The sequence below is a fragment of the Phacochoerus africanus genome, chromosome 13 (genome assembly GCF_016906955.1).
Source record: "Phacochoerus africanus isolate WHEZ1 chromosome 13, ROS_Pafr_v1, whole genome shotgun sequence".
Classification (NCBI taxonomy): Eukaryota; Metazoa; Chordata; class Mammalia; order Artiodactyla; family Suidae; genus Phacochoerus; species Phacochoerus africanus.
In genome coordinates, this window is record NC_062556.1 from 63299636 (window position 1) to 63314073 (window position 14438).

Genomic DNA, 14438 nt, shown 5'->3' on the forward strand with positions numbered 1-14438 from the left:
TTTTTTATGAAATGCAATGCATCATTCTACTAAAAAGGAACCAACGTCTGAAAATGAATCCTGTAGATTCTAATTTCTGTACGGTGCTAGGACTACTAGTGAATGAGGTCCCCCCCCCCAACAATTTGCATTTTCTTTTACAGTGTGGAAGCAAAATAAACCTCTTTGTTTGCACTGGTTTCAGAATTAAATTAGTTTGTATATTTGTTCTCTCCTCCTCTTCCGGGATCTGGTTTCAAGGTAAACAGTTATTTTCATTAGATTCTCTTCGATTTGGCTTTAGCGCTTTAGTTACTAGAATGATTCTAGGTGGCTATCCCCATTTTATTTTTGAATCAGATATCTGTACGTTGTTTTAAATGGCACTTAATTGGTTCACTTCCATTTGCTATTATTTAACCTCACTTTGTGCTACTATGGTTTCTTTAGCTAGATCTCATCCCTGCCATGGTCTCATCTTTTTTAAAGGTATTTTTTAATGTACCTAACACCCTACTGAACTGGTAACACAGGAAAAAGAGGATCATCAATTTGATGTTTTATGAGTGTGAACCAATTACAGGGAAGAAACAAGAATGACATTCATCCCAGAAGATTGTTTTGAAACTTAATGGCAAACGTGGAGTCTTGAGAAACAGCAAGAATTACCTTCTTTGGTAAAACCAAAAATGTCAACTTTTTTTTAGATTAACCCAGAAAAGACCTCTGACAGAAAGAAAACCAGCCATGCTTTTCAATTTCAAGAGAAAAGATCTAAAAAGTTATTTCTACCTAATAAAAAAGTACAATAAGATTCTAAATTCCCACAGAAACTCTTCATCTCCCTTATAACACATCAAAAGCCATCACGGGGCTATTTATCCTGTAGGCCGGCACTAATAAAATTGTGCAGGCATTTTTGATGATGTAGGTGGCAGGGGAGCAGGAAGGGGGAGTTTGGGGGCAGTGGGGAGGGGAGCCAGTCAGTTTTTGTTAAGGTACTGGAAGAACATCTAGAAAGATTTTAAAAATTTTTTCAATAATTCATCTGCCAAATGTTTGCTTAACAACTCTTAGGATCCATGTGTTGTTCTAGGTGATGAGACTACAGAAGTGAACACCAAAAAGGAAGTCCCTGTTCTTTTGAGGGTTCCATAGCAGTGGGAGAAAGAGGAACAATAACAAATACCCATAAAATAATTCAGCAAATATTAGGTGCTACGAAGAATAAAGCCATCGGATTAAAAGTGGGAGTTTGCAGGGTAGTTAAGGAAGGTTTTTTTGAGAAGTGGAATTTGAGACCTGAGAAAATAAGAGATTGATAGTAAATATACAGAGAACGTATTCAAGGAAGGAGGAACAAACAGTAAGTACAAAGGCCCTGGGGCAGGTGAGGGTCTGGCCCATATTCAAGGAACACAAGGAAGCTAGTAAGTGATAATGTGCATGGTAGTAGACTAGTCATAGGGATGAACTTGGAAAGGAAAAAGCCTATATAAATATGATGCAAGATGGAGTTCCCGTTGTGGCTCAGCGAGTTATGAACCCAACTAGTATCCATGAGGAGGCATGTTCGATCCCTGGCCTCGCTCAGTGAGTTAAGGCTCCGGTGTTGCCGTGAACCATGGTGTAGTTTGCAAATGTGGCTCGGGTCCTGCGTTGCTGTGGCTGTGGTGTAGGCCAGCAGCTGCAGCTCCGATTCAGCTCCTAGTCCAGAATTTCCATATGCCACACCTTCGGCCCTAACAAATCAATCAATCAATCAATAAAATATGATGTGAGATCAAAAAATTTAAACAAAAGATTGATAGATTTGACTACACAATTTTTTTTTTAATTTTTGTATAGCAAAAACTACCATGAATAAAGTCAAAAGATAAACAGCCACTGGGGGAAAGTGGTCATTCATGTCACCCAAGCGTTGACATTTTTAATGTATTTTTTAAAAAGAAATTCCTTCATATCAATATGAAAGAATTAATAATCCAACATAAAAATAAGTGAACAAAGACGATGACGACGAGAGAGAGAGCAATTGAAATGGCTTTTAAATGTACTTAAGGATGTGCAAGCTTTAATGAGGGAAATTCGAGTTAAAACCGCAAGGAGAGGCAGTTTCTTACGCTATCAGATTGGCATAGATCCAAGCATTTGATCTTAACAACATCTAAAAGTTTGAGGCTTCGAGGACCAGACGCAGTCATGTATTGCTACTGGGGATGTAAACTAGTACAGCCTTTGCAGGGAAAAACTCCAGCACTCAAACCCTCAGCATTTTAAATACTCATATCCTCGGCCAGCAGTCTGGCTTGTGAGACTGTATCCAACAGATTTATTTGCACACGTGTTAGATGAATTACGTACAAAGATACTCACCGTGTCATTATTCATAATAGCAGGAAACCATAGGACATGTCGAATAGCGAGACATGAATTAAAAGAGAGGGGTGGAGGCTGATTATAAGTCTCTTTTTTAAACTTGAACCCTTGGAAGTTCTTGAGCAGGTAACATGAGAATAGGCTGTGTTTAGAATAACTTGTGAGTCATCGATTTCAGCTTGGACAGGCTGCGTGTGGGATCTGGGTGACAACTTAAACGTCATTGTTCTGATGGTGCTCGGAGGAGAGAGTCTTTGTGTAGGGAGGGGGCGTGGGCACCAGGGGTGGTCAGGCTGGGCTGCCGAGGGGGCTGAGAGCAGCTTGTGAAGAGCCTTCCTTATGCCAAGCTAAGAGGTTCAGACTTTATCCTGAAGGCAAAGGCAACCTTTAGAGCAAGGCAGTGACCTCATCAGATTTGCATTTTTAGAAGCCATCTCTGCTGGCTATGCCAGGGAAGAGATTGCAGAGCAGCAAAGCCAGAGGTGGAGAGAGCCATCGGCGTGAAAAATAAGAACTAGAGTCCAGAGTGGGGAACCTCTTCTCCCTGTTTGGCAGTCTTAGGCATCATAACTCTACAAATGAGGAGTTCCCGTTGTGGCTCAGTGATAACAAACCGGACTAGTATCCATGGGGAGGCAGGTTCGATCCCCAGCCCCACTCAGTGGGTTAAAAATCCGGCATTGCTGTGAGCTGTGTTGTAGGTCACAGACACAGTTCAGATCTGGAGTTGCTGTGGCTGTGGTGTAGGCCAGCAACTCACAGCTCCCATTTGCCCCCTAGCCTGGGAACCTCCATATGCCGTGGGTGCGGCCCTAAATTAAGAAAAAAAAAAATTGTTTAATTCTACAGATGACAATGTCTTCATGTTAGAATGCCCTTAAAAATCAAAAACGCAAAAATTTCTTTCCACTCTACGGGGCAGACGTTTGTTAAAACGTGAAATGGCACACATTCATCTGCACCGTTTGTTTTATATCATTTTTTTCCCTTTAGAGCTGTAAGTTTCTAAAGTGAAATTGTCTTTAATAAGGAAAAACAGAAAAACAAAAGAAACTTTAAAAAGGGGAACTTCCCTTTCTGACGAGGCAAGTTCAAGTTCCCTAGTCTCAAGGCTGCTCCTTCTCCCGGTTATTCGGGCCCTGTCTCTCTGCTGCTGTTGGGCAGCCCTCACCCCGCCAGCTGGGCTCTCTCTCCAGGCCTCTCCTGAATCGTGTACCAGTCCAAGATCTCATGAGCATTTTACTCTTGATTTGGGTGAAATCAAAAGCTGTGTGCACTCAGTGTTCCTGTCACCAGCAAGCCAAAGGGCCCTCTAACACATGCATGTCCACGGCAGGCCCATAAAAGAGCCTAGATATAAACACTGAAGCAGGTTTACTTGTATTAATATTAAGTATTCGTATCGATGTGTACCTGGGTGCTGACGAAGGAATTTACCAGAGTGCTTTTAAAATTACTAGATTTTTAGGGAGTTCCCATCGTGGCTCAGTGGAAACGAATCTGACTAGCATCCATGAGGACGCAGGTTCGATCCCTGGCCCTGCTCAGTGGGTTAAGCATCTGGCGTTGCCGTGAGCTGTGGTGTAGGTCACAGACGCGGCTCAGATCCTTCACTGCTGTGGCTGTGGTGTAGGCCAGCAGCTGCAGCTCCGATTCGACCCCTAGCCTGGAACCTCTGTGTGCCATGGGTATGGCCCTAAAAAGATTAAAAACAATTTTTTTAATAAAAAATAAAGTAAAATTACTAGGTTTTTTAAAATTCTTATGTCTGCTTCTCAGCGAGAAAAACTTATCTTGGTGAAAGGAAAACAATGATGCTGCAGATATAAGGGAGGAGGAGCCCTTCTTCTAAAGAAAAGCAAAATCAAATGCTCTGAGCTTCTGAGACAACAACAAACTGTGCTTATAGATTTCACTTTTTTGAAGAGTAAATTATTAGGACAAATTTAAAAGATGTAATGAGGACTTTGAAAGGACATGTTATTAACTCAACTCAAATGTCCCTCAAAGAAAGAAAAATAATTCTTTTGACGTTCCTGTATTTCATCGTTATCGGTTCCAAATGATTATAAACAGCACGGAGTGGGCAACCCCGACCACTCCTGTGTCTCTCCCTGCCACCAATTCATAGTGACATGGTGGCATTCCTTGTCACATAACAAGTAGGTGAAGTTGAGCTTATTTCAATTTACTATTCCCTTCTTTCAAGCTTTATCAAAATAGAGTTGACGTATAACCTTGTGTAAGTTTAAGCTATACAACATGATTTGATACACACGTAATTGCAAAACAATGATCAAAATAAGGTTTGTTAACACATCCACCACCTCACATAGTTATCATGCGTGTTTTTAACTGTGGTAAGAACTTTTCAGATTTACTCTCTTAGCCACTTGCAAGTTTTCACTATAGTTTTGTTAAGTATGGTCCCCAGGCTATACACCACATCCCAGGACTTGTGGACCTGACAGTTTGTACCTTCTGACACCTCCATCCATTTTATCACCCCCCTCCCCAATGAATTTTCAAAGTTATTTTACTCTATTGTTACTTATGAAAAGATTAATAACATCTCATTTTAAAAGAAAGCCTTTCTCTTCTTGCCTCCTCTAAAACATTTTAAAAACCATTCTCTTCCAGCTTAAAATCAGTAGCATTCAACAAAGTTATTTCTCATTTTACATCTTTTTTTTTTTCAAAAAGTAAATTTAAGGAATTCCCCATGTGGCACCCTGGGTTAATGATCTGGCTTTGCTGCAGCTGTGGCGTAGGTCGCAGCTTGGGTTCAGATTCGATCCCTGGCCCAGAAACTTCCATAGGCCGTGGGTGTGGCTGACAAAAAAAAAAAAAAAAAACCTAAATTTAAGACATGTCTAATCGTTTGAAGTCCTACTTAAATATTTATATGCTAGGGGAGCAAAGCCTGCAGGAGTCCTGCAGGAAGATAATTTTAATCCAGTGCCATCTAGAGATCAGAGATAATGTCTGGCTCCTTATGTCAGAGCCTTTGCTCTTCATAAAGTCAAACACTTAGAGGAAAATACAGATCCTTGCCTTCTTCCAACCTTACCTTCATCCAAATCTGCTCTTGCTCTCTCTCTCTCAGGCTCACATCTCAGGGAAACACATCAGAACCTAAGGCTAGCGGGTATCACCTGGCCTACTGTGCTGATGGGCTGGAACACTAAGTGCACTTAAAACGGGTTCTTTTTGTATGTTCCCTTTGGGCAATGTGTTCTTTTTTCTTGAAGATTCCAGTGGTTGGAACCTGGTTACATCATATATGCAATATCTGTCAAATATTAATTGACTAGAGTTCTGAATAATTCGAGTCCTGTCAAACAAATCATAGGGAAAAGATCTCTGAGTATTTTGTAAATATTGTAATTTGGCTGCTCCAGTTTTCTGTTGCTGCAAACTAAATTATCCTCCAATTTAGCAGCTTAAAATGACAACCATGGTATTATCAACCACAGTAACAGTGGATCAAGAATTCAGGAAGCCTCTGCTGGCTGATTCTTCTGCCCCACATGGCATTGACAGGGTCACCAGATGGGAAGCAGTAAGCAGATGGGCTGGTCTAGGTGGCCTCCCTCCTACGTCTGACGCTTTGGCAGGAGTCTTAAGTCCACTGGAGTTGCTATAACAAAAATGTCATGGACCGGGTGGCTTAAAGAGCAAACGTTTGTTTCTTACAGTTCTGAATGCTGGGAAGTTCTAGACCAAGGCAAATGGCAGATCAGTGTCTGGTGAAGCCTGCTTCCAGATACACGGACTGTCATCTTCTCACTGTGTCCTCCCATGATCGAAAGGACAAGGGGGCTTTCTAGGGTCTCTTTTAGAAGGAAGCTAATCCTATTCATGTGGGTTCAGCCCTCATGACCTAGTCACCGTCCAAAGACCCCCACCTCCAAATAGCATCACCCCGGGGATTAGGTTTCAACATATCAGTTATGTTGAAGACACAATATTTTGTTCTAACAGGAAAGGTGGCTGGAAATCTGTACCCCAGAGTGCCTACATTTGGCCAGTCCAGACTGGTGACCTCAGAGGACAGTCTAAAAAGAGAGAAAGTTGAAGCTAACGTTGCCTAAATACCCCTGGAAACTAGGAGTGTCCCTTCCACTGTATGCTATTAGTCACAGCAGTAACGGAGCCCACCCAGATTCAAGAAAATTGGGCATCAACCCCACCTCTCCATGAGAAGTGAGTCAAAGACTTTATAATGATCTTTAACTGGCAAAAAGAGGCACATCGTGAGAAAATAGTGCAGTTTTGTGTCTCTCATGGATGAACTCATCCATCAAAAAGCAGTTATTATTAAAACATTAATTTAACATACAAAAGAGTACCAGCTCGACATCTGTGTGCCTTTTACTCCCTTACTTCTCCCATCAGTTTCTGTGATCAGTGCCTTGACCCAGAAGTGCAGCTTTACCTGCAGCCTTTGAGTGGGCACCTTCTTGCTGAGCTGCTACACATGTCTCTTGTGTGATCAGGACTTCCACCAAAATATCTTGCCGGTTGGTCCTCTCCTTTCCACTTCCAGTGCCCAGAGATAGTGTCTTACAGTAGCTAAATTTCGCTGAGAGTTCATTGTGTGCCAGGCATTGTGCTAACAACTTTACATGTGCTATCTCATTTGATTCCTCACGCCACCACTATTAGGTAGGGGTTGTCTTACTCTCCATTTCTTTGATGAAGAAAATGGGACTCTGCGAATTAAGCGACACACATTCTCTCTCAGACATTTAACGGAGGAACCCAAACAGAAACCCAGTCCCCTGGCTTCATCTAACCAGAGTCAGATTTCCTCACGCCTAACCGGAAAGCCCATGCTTATGTGAACAGAAGGCCTTGACCCAGAAGTGCAGCTTTACCTGCAGCCTTTGAGTGGGCACCTTCTTGCTGAGCTGCTATTTAGTGCCTCGTGTGCTACACGGGCCATCCTATCTCCCTGTGCATCAGAATTTCATGCTGAGATAACAGTTTCTTCTAATCCATCTCAATGTTATTCTCCATTGAGAAACAAAAGTTATGTCTGCTGCTCGAGCAAGACAATTGTCCTTTGTTTAATGAGAAACAAAATGTGGACAATACAGGAGATATGGTCAGAAAGACCCAACAGATCATTAGCTGACATACTAGAACTGCCGTGGTTTAATTGGCAATAGATAACAGCTCCAAGAGCACCGTTAAAAATAATGTTACAAATATTTCAAAATATAAATAGCCCAGAGATAATTAAGATAGCACGGGATGGCAGCCTCTGAAGGAAGTTATGGCCATGTGGTGACATAATTGGTTTCAGAGAAACTTACCAACTACTGCCTTGGTGTCATAAAATTGTTCTGTGTTTGCTTTGGGAGGAGACAGAGGCATGGCTTCCCTCAGCCCCAAAGGAGAGAAAAGGTTCTCTGGACACCTGGGGAGTTTGACTGGTGACAGACTTGCCCAGCAGGTGGGAGGCAAACCAGTCAAGCAGGGATGTGCTTGGCTGCTCAGCGGACCACGGATGGACCAGGCAGATCCTCTTGCCATCTGGGGTCTGGGGCCCGAGGAAGAGCCCCCGTCCGCTTACAAGCGTGTTCCAAGTCCCCCGGCTGGCGACTCTGGCTTTCCACTGCCACTTTCTCACCTCGTAATGTGTTTAAAGAGACTCCTAAAGGCAGCTGCGATGAGCATGACCCTTTATAGCAGAAATGCAAAATATTAGAGGAGTTTTCCAAAAAGCTGCTTTTCTTTTTGTAACCCTGGGGAATCCCGACATGTATATTAAGAACAATGGAACAGGAGAACTGACTGGGGGGAGGGATGATTATATCACAAGGAGACATGCAGTTTTGTTTTTAATTTTTTTCTACCGATGGTCATCCATATACCACTTATTTGTGTAGGTTTACCTGGCCTTCCATCAACTACCTTTTTTTCACAAATAGCTTTGCGGTAGAAAAACATAAGTCCAGGAGTACCCTTGTGGCACAATGGGTTAAGGATCCGGTGTTGTCGCTGCAGTGGCTTAGGTCACTGCTGTGGCTTGGGTTCGATCCCTGGCCTGGGAATTCCCACATGCTGCAGGCACAGCCGAAAAGAGAAAAGAAAAGCCCAGAAAAACGCTATTGACATCCCTCTGCCAGCCTTTCTCTCATTCGAACCCAAAACCCAGGTATGGCTATCATCAGTGCACTCATGTTATCTTATCTAAGTGTTTTGCACATAATTCTATCTCAGCTTTTCCAGGAATTAGAAGAATTCATGTATTTCTTTGTAAAAGCAACATAGTGTTTCAATATATTGATGTACATTTATCCTGATTAATGATTTATCAATAGGTAGTTTGATTAATAAGAACCTCTGTAGTTGATCAGCACAACAGTCATCGCTATTCTTTGGGGGTGTGTGTGTGTGTGTGTGTGTGTGTGTGTGGTAAAAAACACATGACCTGAAATCTACCCTCTTAACAAGTGTTTACATATCCAATATATTAGTGTTAATTGCATGTACCTTATTAGTCTTAGCAATGATTCTGAAGTTTTGATTGGCTTTTGAATCTTCAGAGGAGAATCTAATTTTACTCAGTAAAATGAATTTATTTATATACATATTTTTCAATTAGTAATAGCCTAAACCAGATAGTTTAAAGTAGCATATTCTCACTGGTGATCTAAATTAAAAGCAAAATAAACACATATACCTATATCAGAAATGTATCCCCTTGAATTTCCCTGGTGGACTAGTGGTTAATGCTACTAGTGGCTTGAGTCACTCTGGTGACACAGTTTCAGTCCCTGGCTGGGGAACTTCTGCATGCCACAGGCACAGCCCCCACCCCCGGCCCCCCCCAAAAAAGCATTGCCTTGAATTTCTCTGTATAAGAAAGCAAATGAATTGGTATAAAGAACAGAAATTCAGGGCCAAGAAACTTGAGTGAATGTGGCCATTTGGTTACATGGTTAATAGACAGGGCTATCAGTAGGATGACCTTTTTCCAAGGCAAGCAGACAACTGCTTGGGAGAGAGTCATCCTTATCATGGTTGGGGTCAAAAAATAAGAGATGAGAGAGTTTGTTCTGTGGCATAGCAGGTTAAGAATCCAGTGTCGCCTCAGCTGCGGCTTGGGTCACAGCTGCGGCTTGGATTCACTCTCTGCCTGGGAACTGACATACACTGCCGGTGTGGCCAAAACTAAAAACTAAAATAAGAGATGAGTGTGCAGACCCAGGAGGCCAAAGAGGGAGCCCTGTGGTGGGAAAGGAACAGAGATTGAAGTCATCAAAGAGACACTCCTCAACTGTCTGATACAAATCAAAGCACCTTTGCTTCACCTATTGAAGGGAATGTCTGGTGAGAAGGGAGTGTTTTAATTTAAACAAGAGAACCTTCTGAGAGATACTTTAGAACCTGTAATTGCAAATTGTGACGGTATGCTAAGACCTTATGATCCAATCCAAAGCTTATCCTTTCTTCCCAGAGCACAGCTGCCTACAGACTTCCGGTAGGGCCAACATTATTGCTATCTCAGCTCAACCCATTCTTGTTGGATAACTAGCTATACTGTGATGATCAGTACTCTTTGCATAATGATTTATGCAAATACTTCAATAAAGCACACAATTAAGCATCCCATAGTTATCAGTTCCTTTAATTGCATTTTTGGATAATTCCATAGGGCCAGTTCCTTTTCCTGTACAGGATTCCTTGATTCTTCCAGCAGGATATACCTGTCCAGAAAAACTTGCTCATTCATCATAATTAATCATCATCAAAAAGCCTATTGGAAAGTTTGACAGAAAAAAAAAAGGATTATTTTTTACAAACACAAAATAGACATAAGAGAAAGAGAGCGGCTCTCAGGCAACAGTTAGCCACCTTTAAAAAAAATTAACGGAGAAAACACCTTCAACATGGAGATGCTACGACCAAACAGTGTGCATCCTCTGACAGTACTGCCAGATAATTAGGTCACTCAGATCCAGAGAGGGAGTTCCTGTTGTGGCTCAGCAGTTAAGAAACCAACTGGTATCCATGAGGATGCAGGTTCGATCCCTGGCCTTGCTCAGTGGGTTAAGGATCCACCGTTGCTGCAAGCTGCAGTATAGGTCACAGATGCAGCTCTGATGCTGAGTTGCCATGGCTGTGGTTAGGCCGGCATCTACAGCTCTGATTTGACCCCTAGCCTGGGAACTTCCATATGGCAGAGGTGCAGCCTTAGAAAGAAAAAAAAAAAAATCTGAGAAATTACTACCTTTGTTGTAAGATCCTGATGTGACATGCATAGATAGGTCTGCATTAAGGGAAAAGTCAGTAAACTTGCTGTTAGATGGTTTTTTTATGAGTCCTCGTTCGCACTTAAGTGTTTCATGCCGCTTGTGTCGTGAAACTAACATGGGACTGAGTACTAGGGGTGGAGCTGGGACAGAGGAACCTCCCTGGTGCTCGTGGTGCTGCCCTGCGTGCTTTCTTTCTTGTTCATTCCATTAGGAGGAGATCTAGGGCCTAGTTATAAGATGTGGCCGAGAAAGCCAGGAGATAGTATGAAAGCTGATGCTGTTCACAAAGCCTGATGCTCTTTAAAAATGTGATTCTGCTTCCCAGACAGTACTTTCTCGTAAAACTTCATCGATCTTAGGTTTTCTCACCTGCCTAATTCATAATGACTTATAACCCTGAAAAATTTTGATTTTGGACTTGGTTGAGCATGGCAGGGTAGGTAATAAAAATAAAATTTGTTGTCCTCACCCTAAAACTATAAAACAGCTACTATAAACAGCATGTTACATTAATAATATATTACATTTAGAAAGCAGATTATACAATATATGTAAGTATATTTTCAGCTGCATGCTTAAAATATTCATGCACGGAGGAAAAAAAAAACCATAGGGCATGTACCAGGCTGTTTATGGTATTATTCTGGGAAGTGGGATTGTGGGTGTGTTTCTCTCCTTTATTTGTCTTTTCCGTATTTTCCAAATATCTGATAATAAACACATTATTTTGAAAAGCGACACTGTTTTAAGATTGGCTGCCGAGAGTTTTAACAATGGAAAAATGTGAGAGCTCTTGAGTGTGTAGGTTAGAAGTCGAGGCGGTGCCATCTAATATGGCAACTGCTGGTCCCAAGTGGATATTTTTAATTATATTTAAGTTACTTAAAGGCAAGTTAATTTATTAACAATTTAATGCTTCAGTCACATCAGCCACATTTCAAGTTTCAATAGCCACATTTTCATCATCACAGAATGTTCAATTCAATAGTCCAGGTTGAGACAAGTTACCAAACTATGCCCTGGATGCTAAGAGCAAAGGTGGGCCAGTTTCCAGCAGCATAAAGAACAGACATATGCCCCTTATGCCACTCGCCGTAGACACCGGGAGACTCCTCGTAGATCCCTTTTACACTCCTCACTAATCTGTGGCCCAGTAAACTCAGAGGTTTTTCCCATTGCCAGACAGCTACTTAGTGGTAAGGTTGAGAACCCCGGGCAACTAACCTCTAATTCATAACTTGCCTCCAATTAACTGTTACCATTTTCCCCAGAAAACTAAAGGATCCCAAGCAGGACTTTAGTTCAACTCCAGCCAAATATAATTTTCTTTGTGTGTGTGTGTGTGTGTGTGTGTGCGTGGCTTTTTTTAGGGCCCCACCTGTGGCATATCGAAGTTCCCAGGCTAGGAGTCAAATCAGAGCAGCAGCTGCCAGCCTGCTCCACAGCCACAGCCATGCAGGATCCAAGCCGCATCTGAGACCTACAGCACAGCTCATGGCAACACCAGATCCTAACCCACAGAGTGAGGCCAAGGATTGAACCCACATCCTCATGGATACTAGTTGGATTTGTTGCCGCTGCACCACAGTGGGAACTCCCGCAGACATTTTTCAAAAGCTTACCAGGAGTTCCCGTCGTGGTGCAGTGGTTAACGAATCTGACTAGGAACCATGAGGTTGCGGATTCGGTCCCTGCCCTTGCTCAGTGGGTTGACGATCCGGCGTTGCCGTGAGCTGTGGTGTAGGTTGCAGACGCAGCTCGGATCCCGTGTTGCTGTGGCTCTGGCGTGGGCTGGTGGCTACAGCTCCGATTTGACCCCTAGCCTGGGAACCTCCATATGCTGCAGGAGCGGCCCAAGAAATGGCAAAAAGACAAAAAAAAAAAAAAAAAAAAGCTTACCAGGGGATAGGCACCATAATAAGCCTTGAATATACAAAAACAAGTGAGAGAAGTTTCCCTGCCCCCAAAGGGTGTCAACATGTGAAGACCAAAGGGCATGCTAGGTGGAGTGACAGCACCAAGCTGGGACAGGTCAGTTCTTCACGGGGAATCCAGAAAGGCTTCACATACATAGTTATCCTTAGGTTGGACCTTAAAGCATTCCCCAGATACTCAAATTAACACTTTTTCAATATTCTCAGTTTTTGCCCTACTCCGGAAGAAGAGATTAACTCCATTTTTGACTTTTTTTTTTAACGTCACTTGAAAGGATTAGATAAATTCTCTTAATGTGAACTCATTTTCTCATTTTTCAGGCCTGGTTCTATATAGGTACCATAATTTTAAATCTTCCAATGAACTAAAACAAAATACCACTTTAAGATTGAGTCATTCATTCCGTTTTGAACTCTCTAAAAGCGAATACAAAATTTGAGTGAGTGGTGATTGTTCAGCCAGTTGGGTTGGAAGTGTCTGAATGCAGGTTAGACCCTGGAGTTCCCAGTTCTCAAAGAAATCATGTTGCTTTCTTTTAACAGACGCCATGCTCTTGGTAGCAGAGCGACTGGAAGGACCCTTCAACATTGAGTCGGTCATGGACCCAATTGATGTGAAGATCTCTGAAGCCATCATGAACATGCAAGAAAACAGCATGCAGGTGTCTGCAAAGGTATTTGCCTTAGTCCTTGTCTACTCATAAGGAAAGTGCAGTAAACTCAAAATGAGGTCACGAGATATGCCTACTGGGATTACAAGTTCTAAGATGTCATCAGCAAGTTTTTCCTGTCCTGCTGCAAATTTGCTACTTCATTAAAACCTTTAAAATGACATCGAGAAAGGAAGCAAACTTGTAGTTCACAAGTATTCAATCATGAACAAATTCCTGGCTGCTAAAAAGTTTCAGAGAGCCCCAAGATATTGGCTAATCCCTCACATTTGTGAGCAATTTGAGGGGAATTTTCTTTTTAATGGTTGAGATTTCTGCCCACCCTCACCTTCCTCTCTAGGAACCTCTAATTATGTCCTCAGCTGCACAAGCCAGGCAAATGTTCTGTGTTTTCCATTGTAAATTATTAAACATTCCATCTGACTTCCTTTTTTAAGACCATACTGTGTCCCTCATTAATGAATCTTCAGAGGAAAATGCTCCTTTATATGACATCAAACACGTATTTTTTGAAAAACGGCATATTCTTATAAATCGAATGAGGCAGAGATTCTGGGTTGGCACATGCAGAACACAAATACCAAGTGGACAATTGCTATTCCCCCCCCCCCCAGTTGAAAACAGAATAGGACCTGTCTTCAGCAAAATGGAGACGTTTGCCTTTTTCTTCATCACCCCTTTTAGCCCCACTGATGACTGCACAATGTCCTTCAGTCCCTTTGCACAAGTCTCCCTGTCACGAAACACTAACCAACTCCGCATCAGTCCTATAAACCTGTGACAGAGTGATTGCATTTTAACAGAAAGTCATTCACAGAAAAATATGTTAGGCAAAGAGTGGCATGTTCAGGAGTTCCCTGGTGGCCTAGGGTTTGTCACTGCTGTGGCTTGGGTTCGATCCCTGGCCTGGGAATTTCTGCTTGCTGTAGGTGTGACCCCCCCCCCAAAAAAAAAAGTGAGAGTGGAATGTTTAGCTTTCTTCAATTTTTTAAATCCTTTAAGAAAAATATTTCAAATGTAATTAAGGGGATGGAGCCAAGGGGTGAAGAAACATGGCAGAGCAGAAAGAAATCCATGGAATCTGACTGGATCTCCTTGGCTGAGTATAAATCAAACTAGCTTGGGGCTTGCCTGGCAAAAAGTCTCCTGGGAGATGGATGGGATGAGACTTTCATGGACCTGGTTCTAGGTTTTAGTGAGCTTGG

At 42.3% G+C, this 14438-nt stretch overlaps 1 protein-coding gene across 1 annotated transcript in view; it reads left to right on the forward strand.

The window, feature by feature from the left end:
- The window catches only part of GPC6 (glypican 6), a 1121514-nt gene that overhangs the window by 991149 nt on the left and 115927 nt on the right, over positions 1-14438 (forward strand). The window contains exon 5 of the mRNA XM_047755763.1: positions 13106-13236. Coding sequence (XP_047611719.1) covers positions 13106-13236 — 131 coding nt within the window. The remainder of the gene's footprint in view (positions 1-13105; positions 13237-14438) is intronic.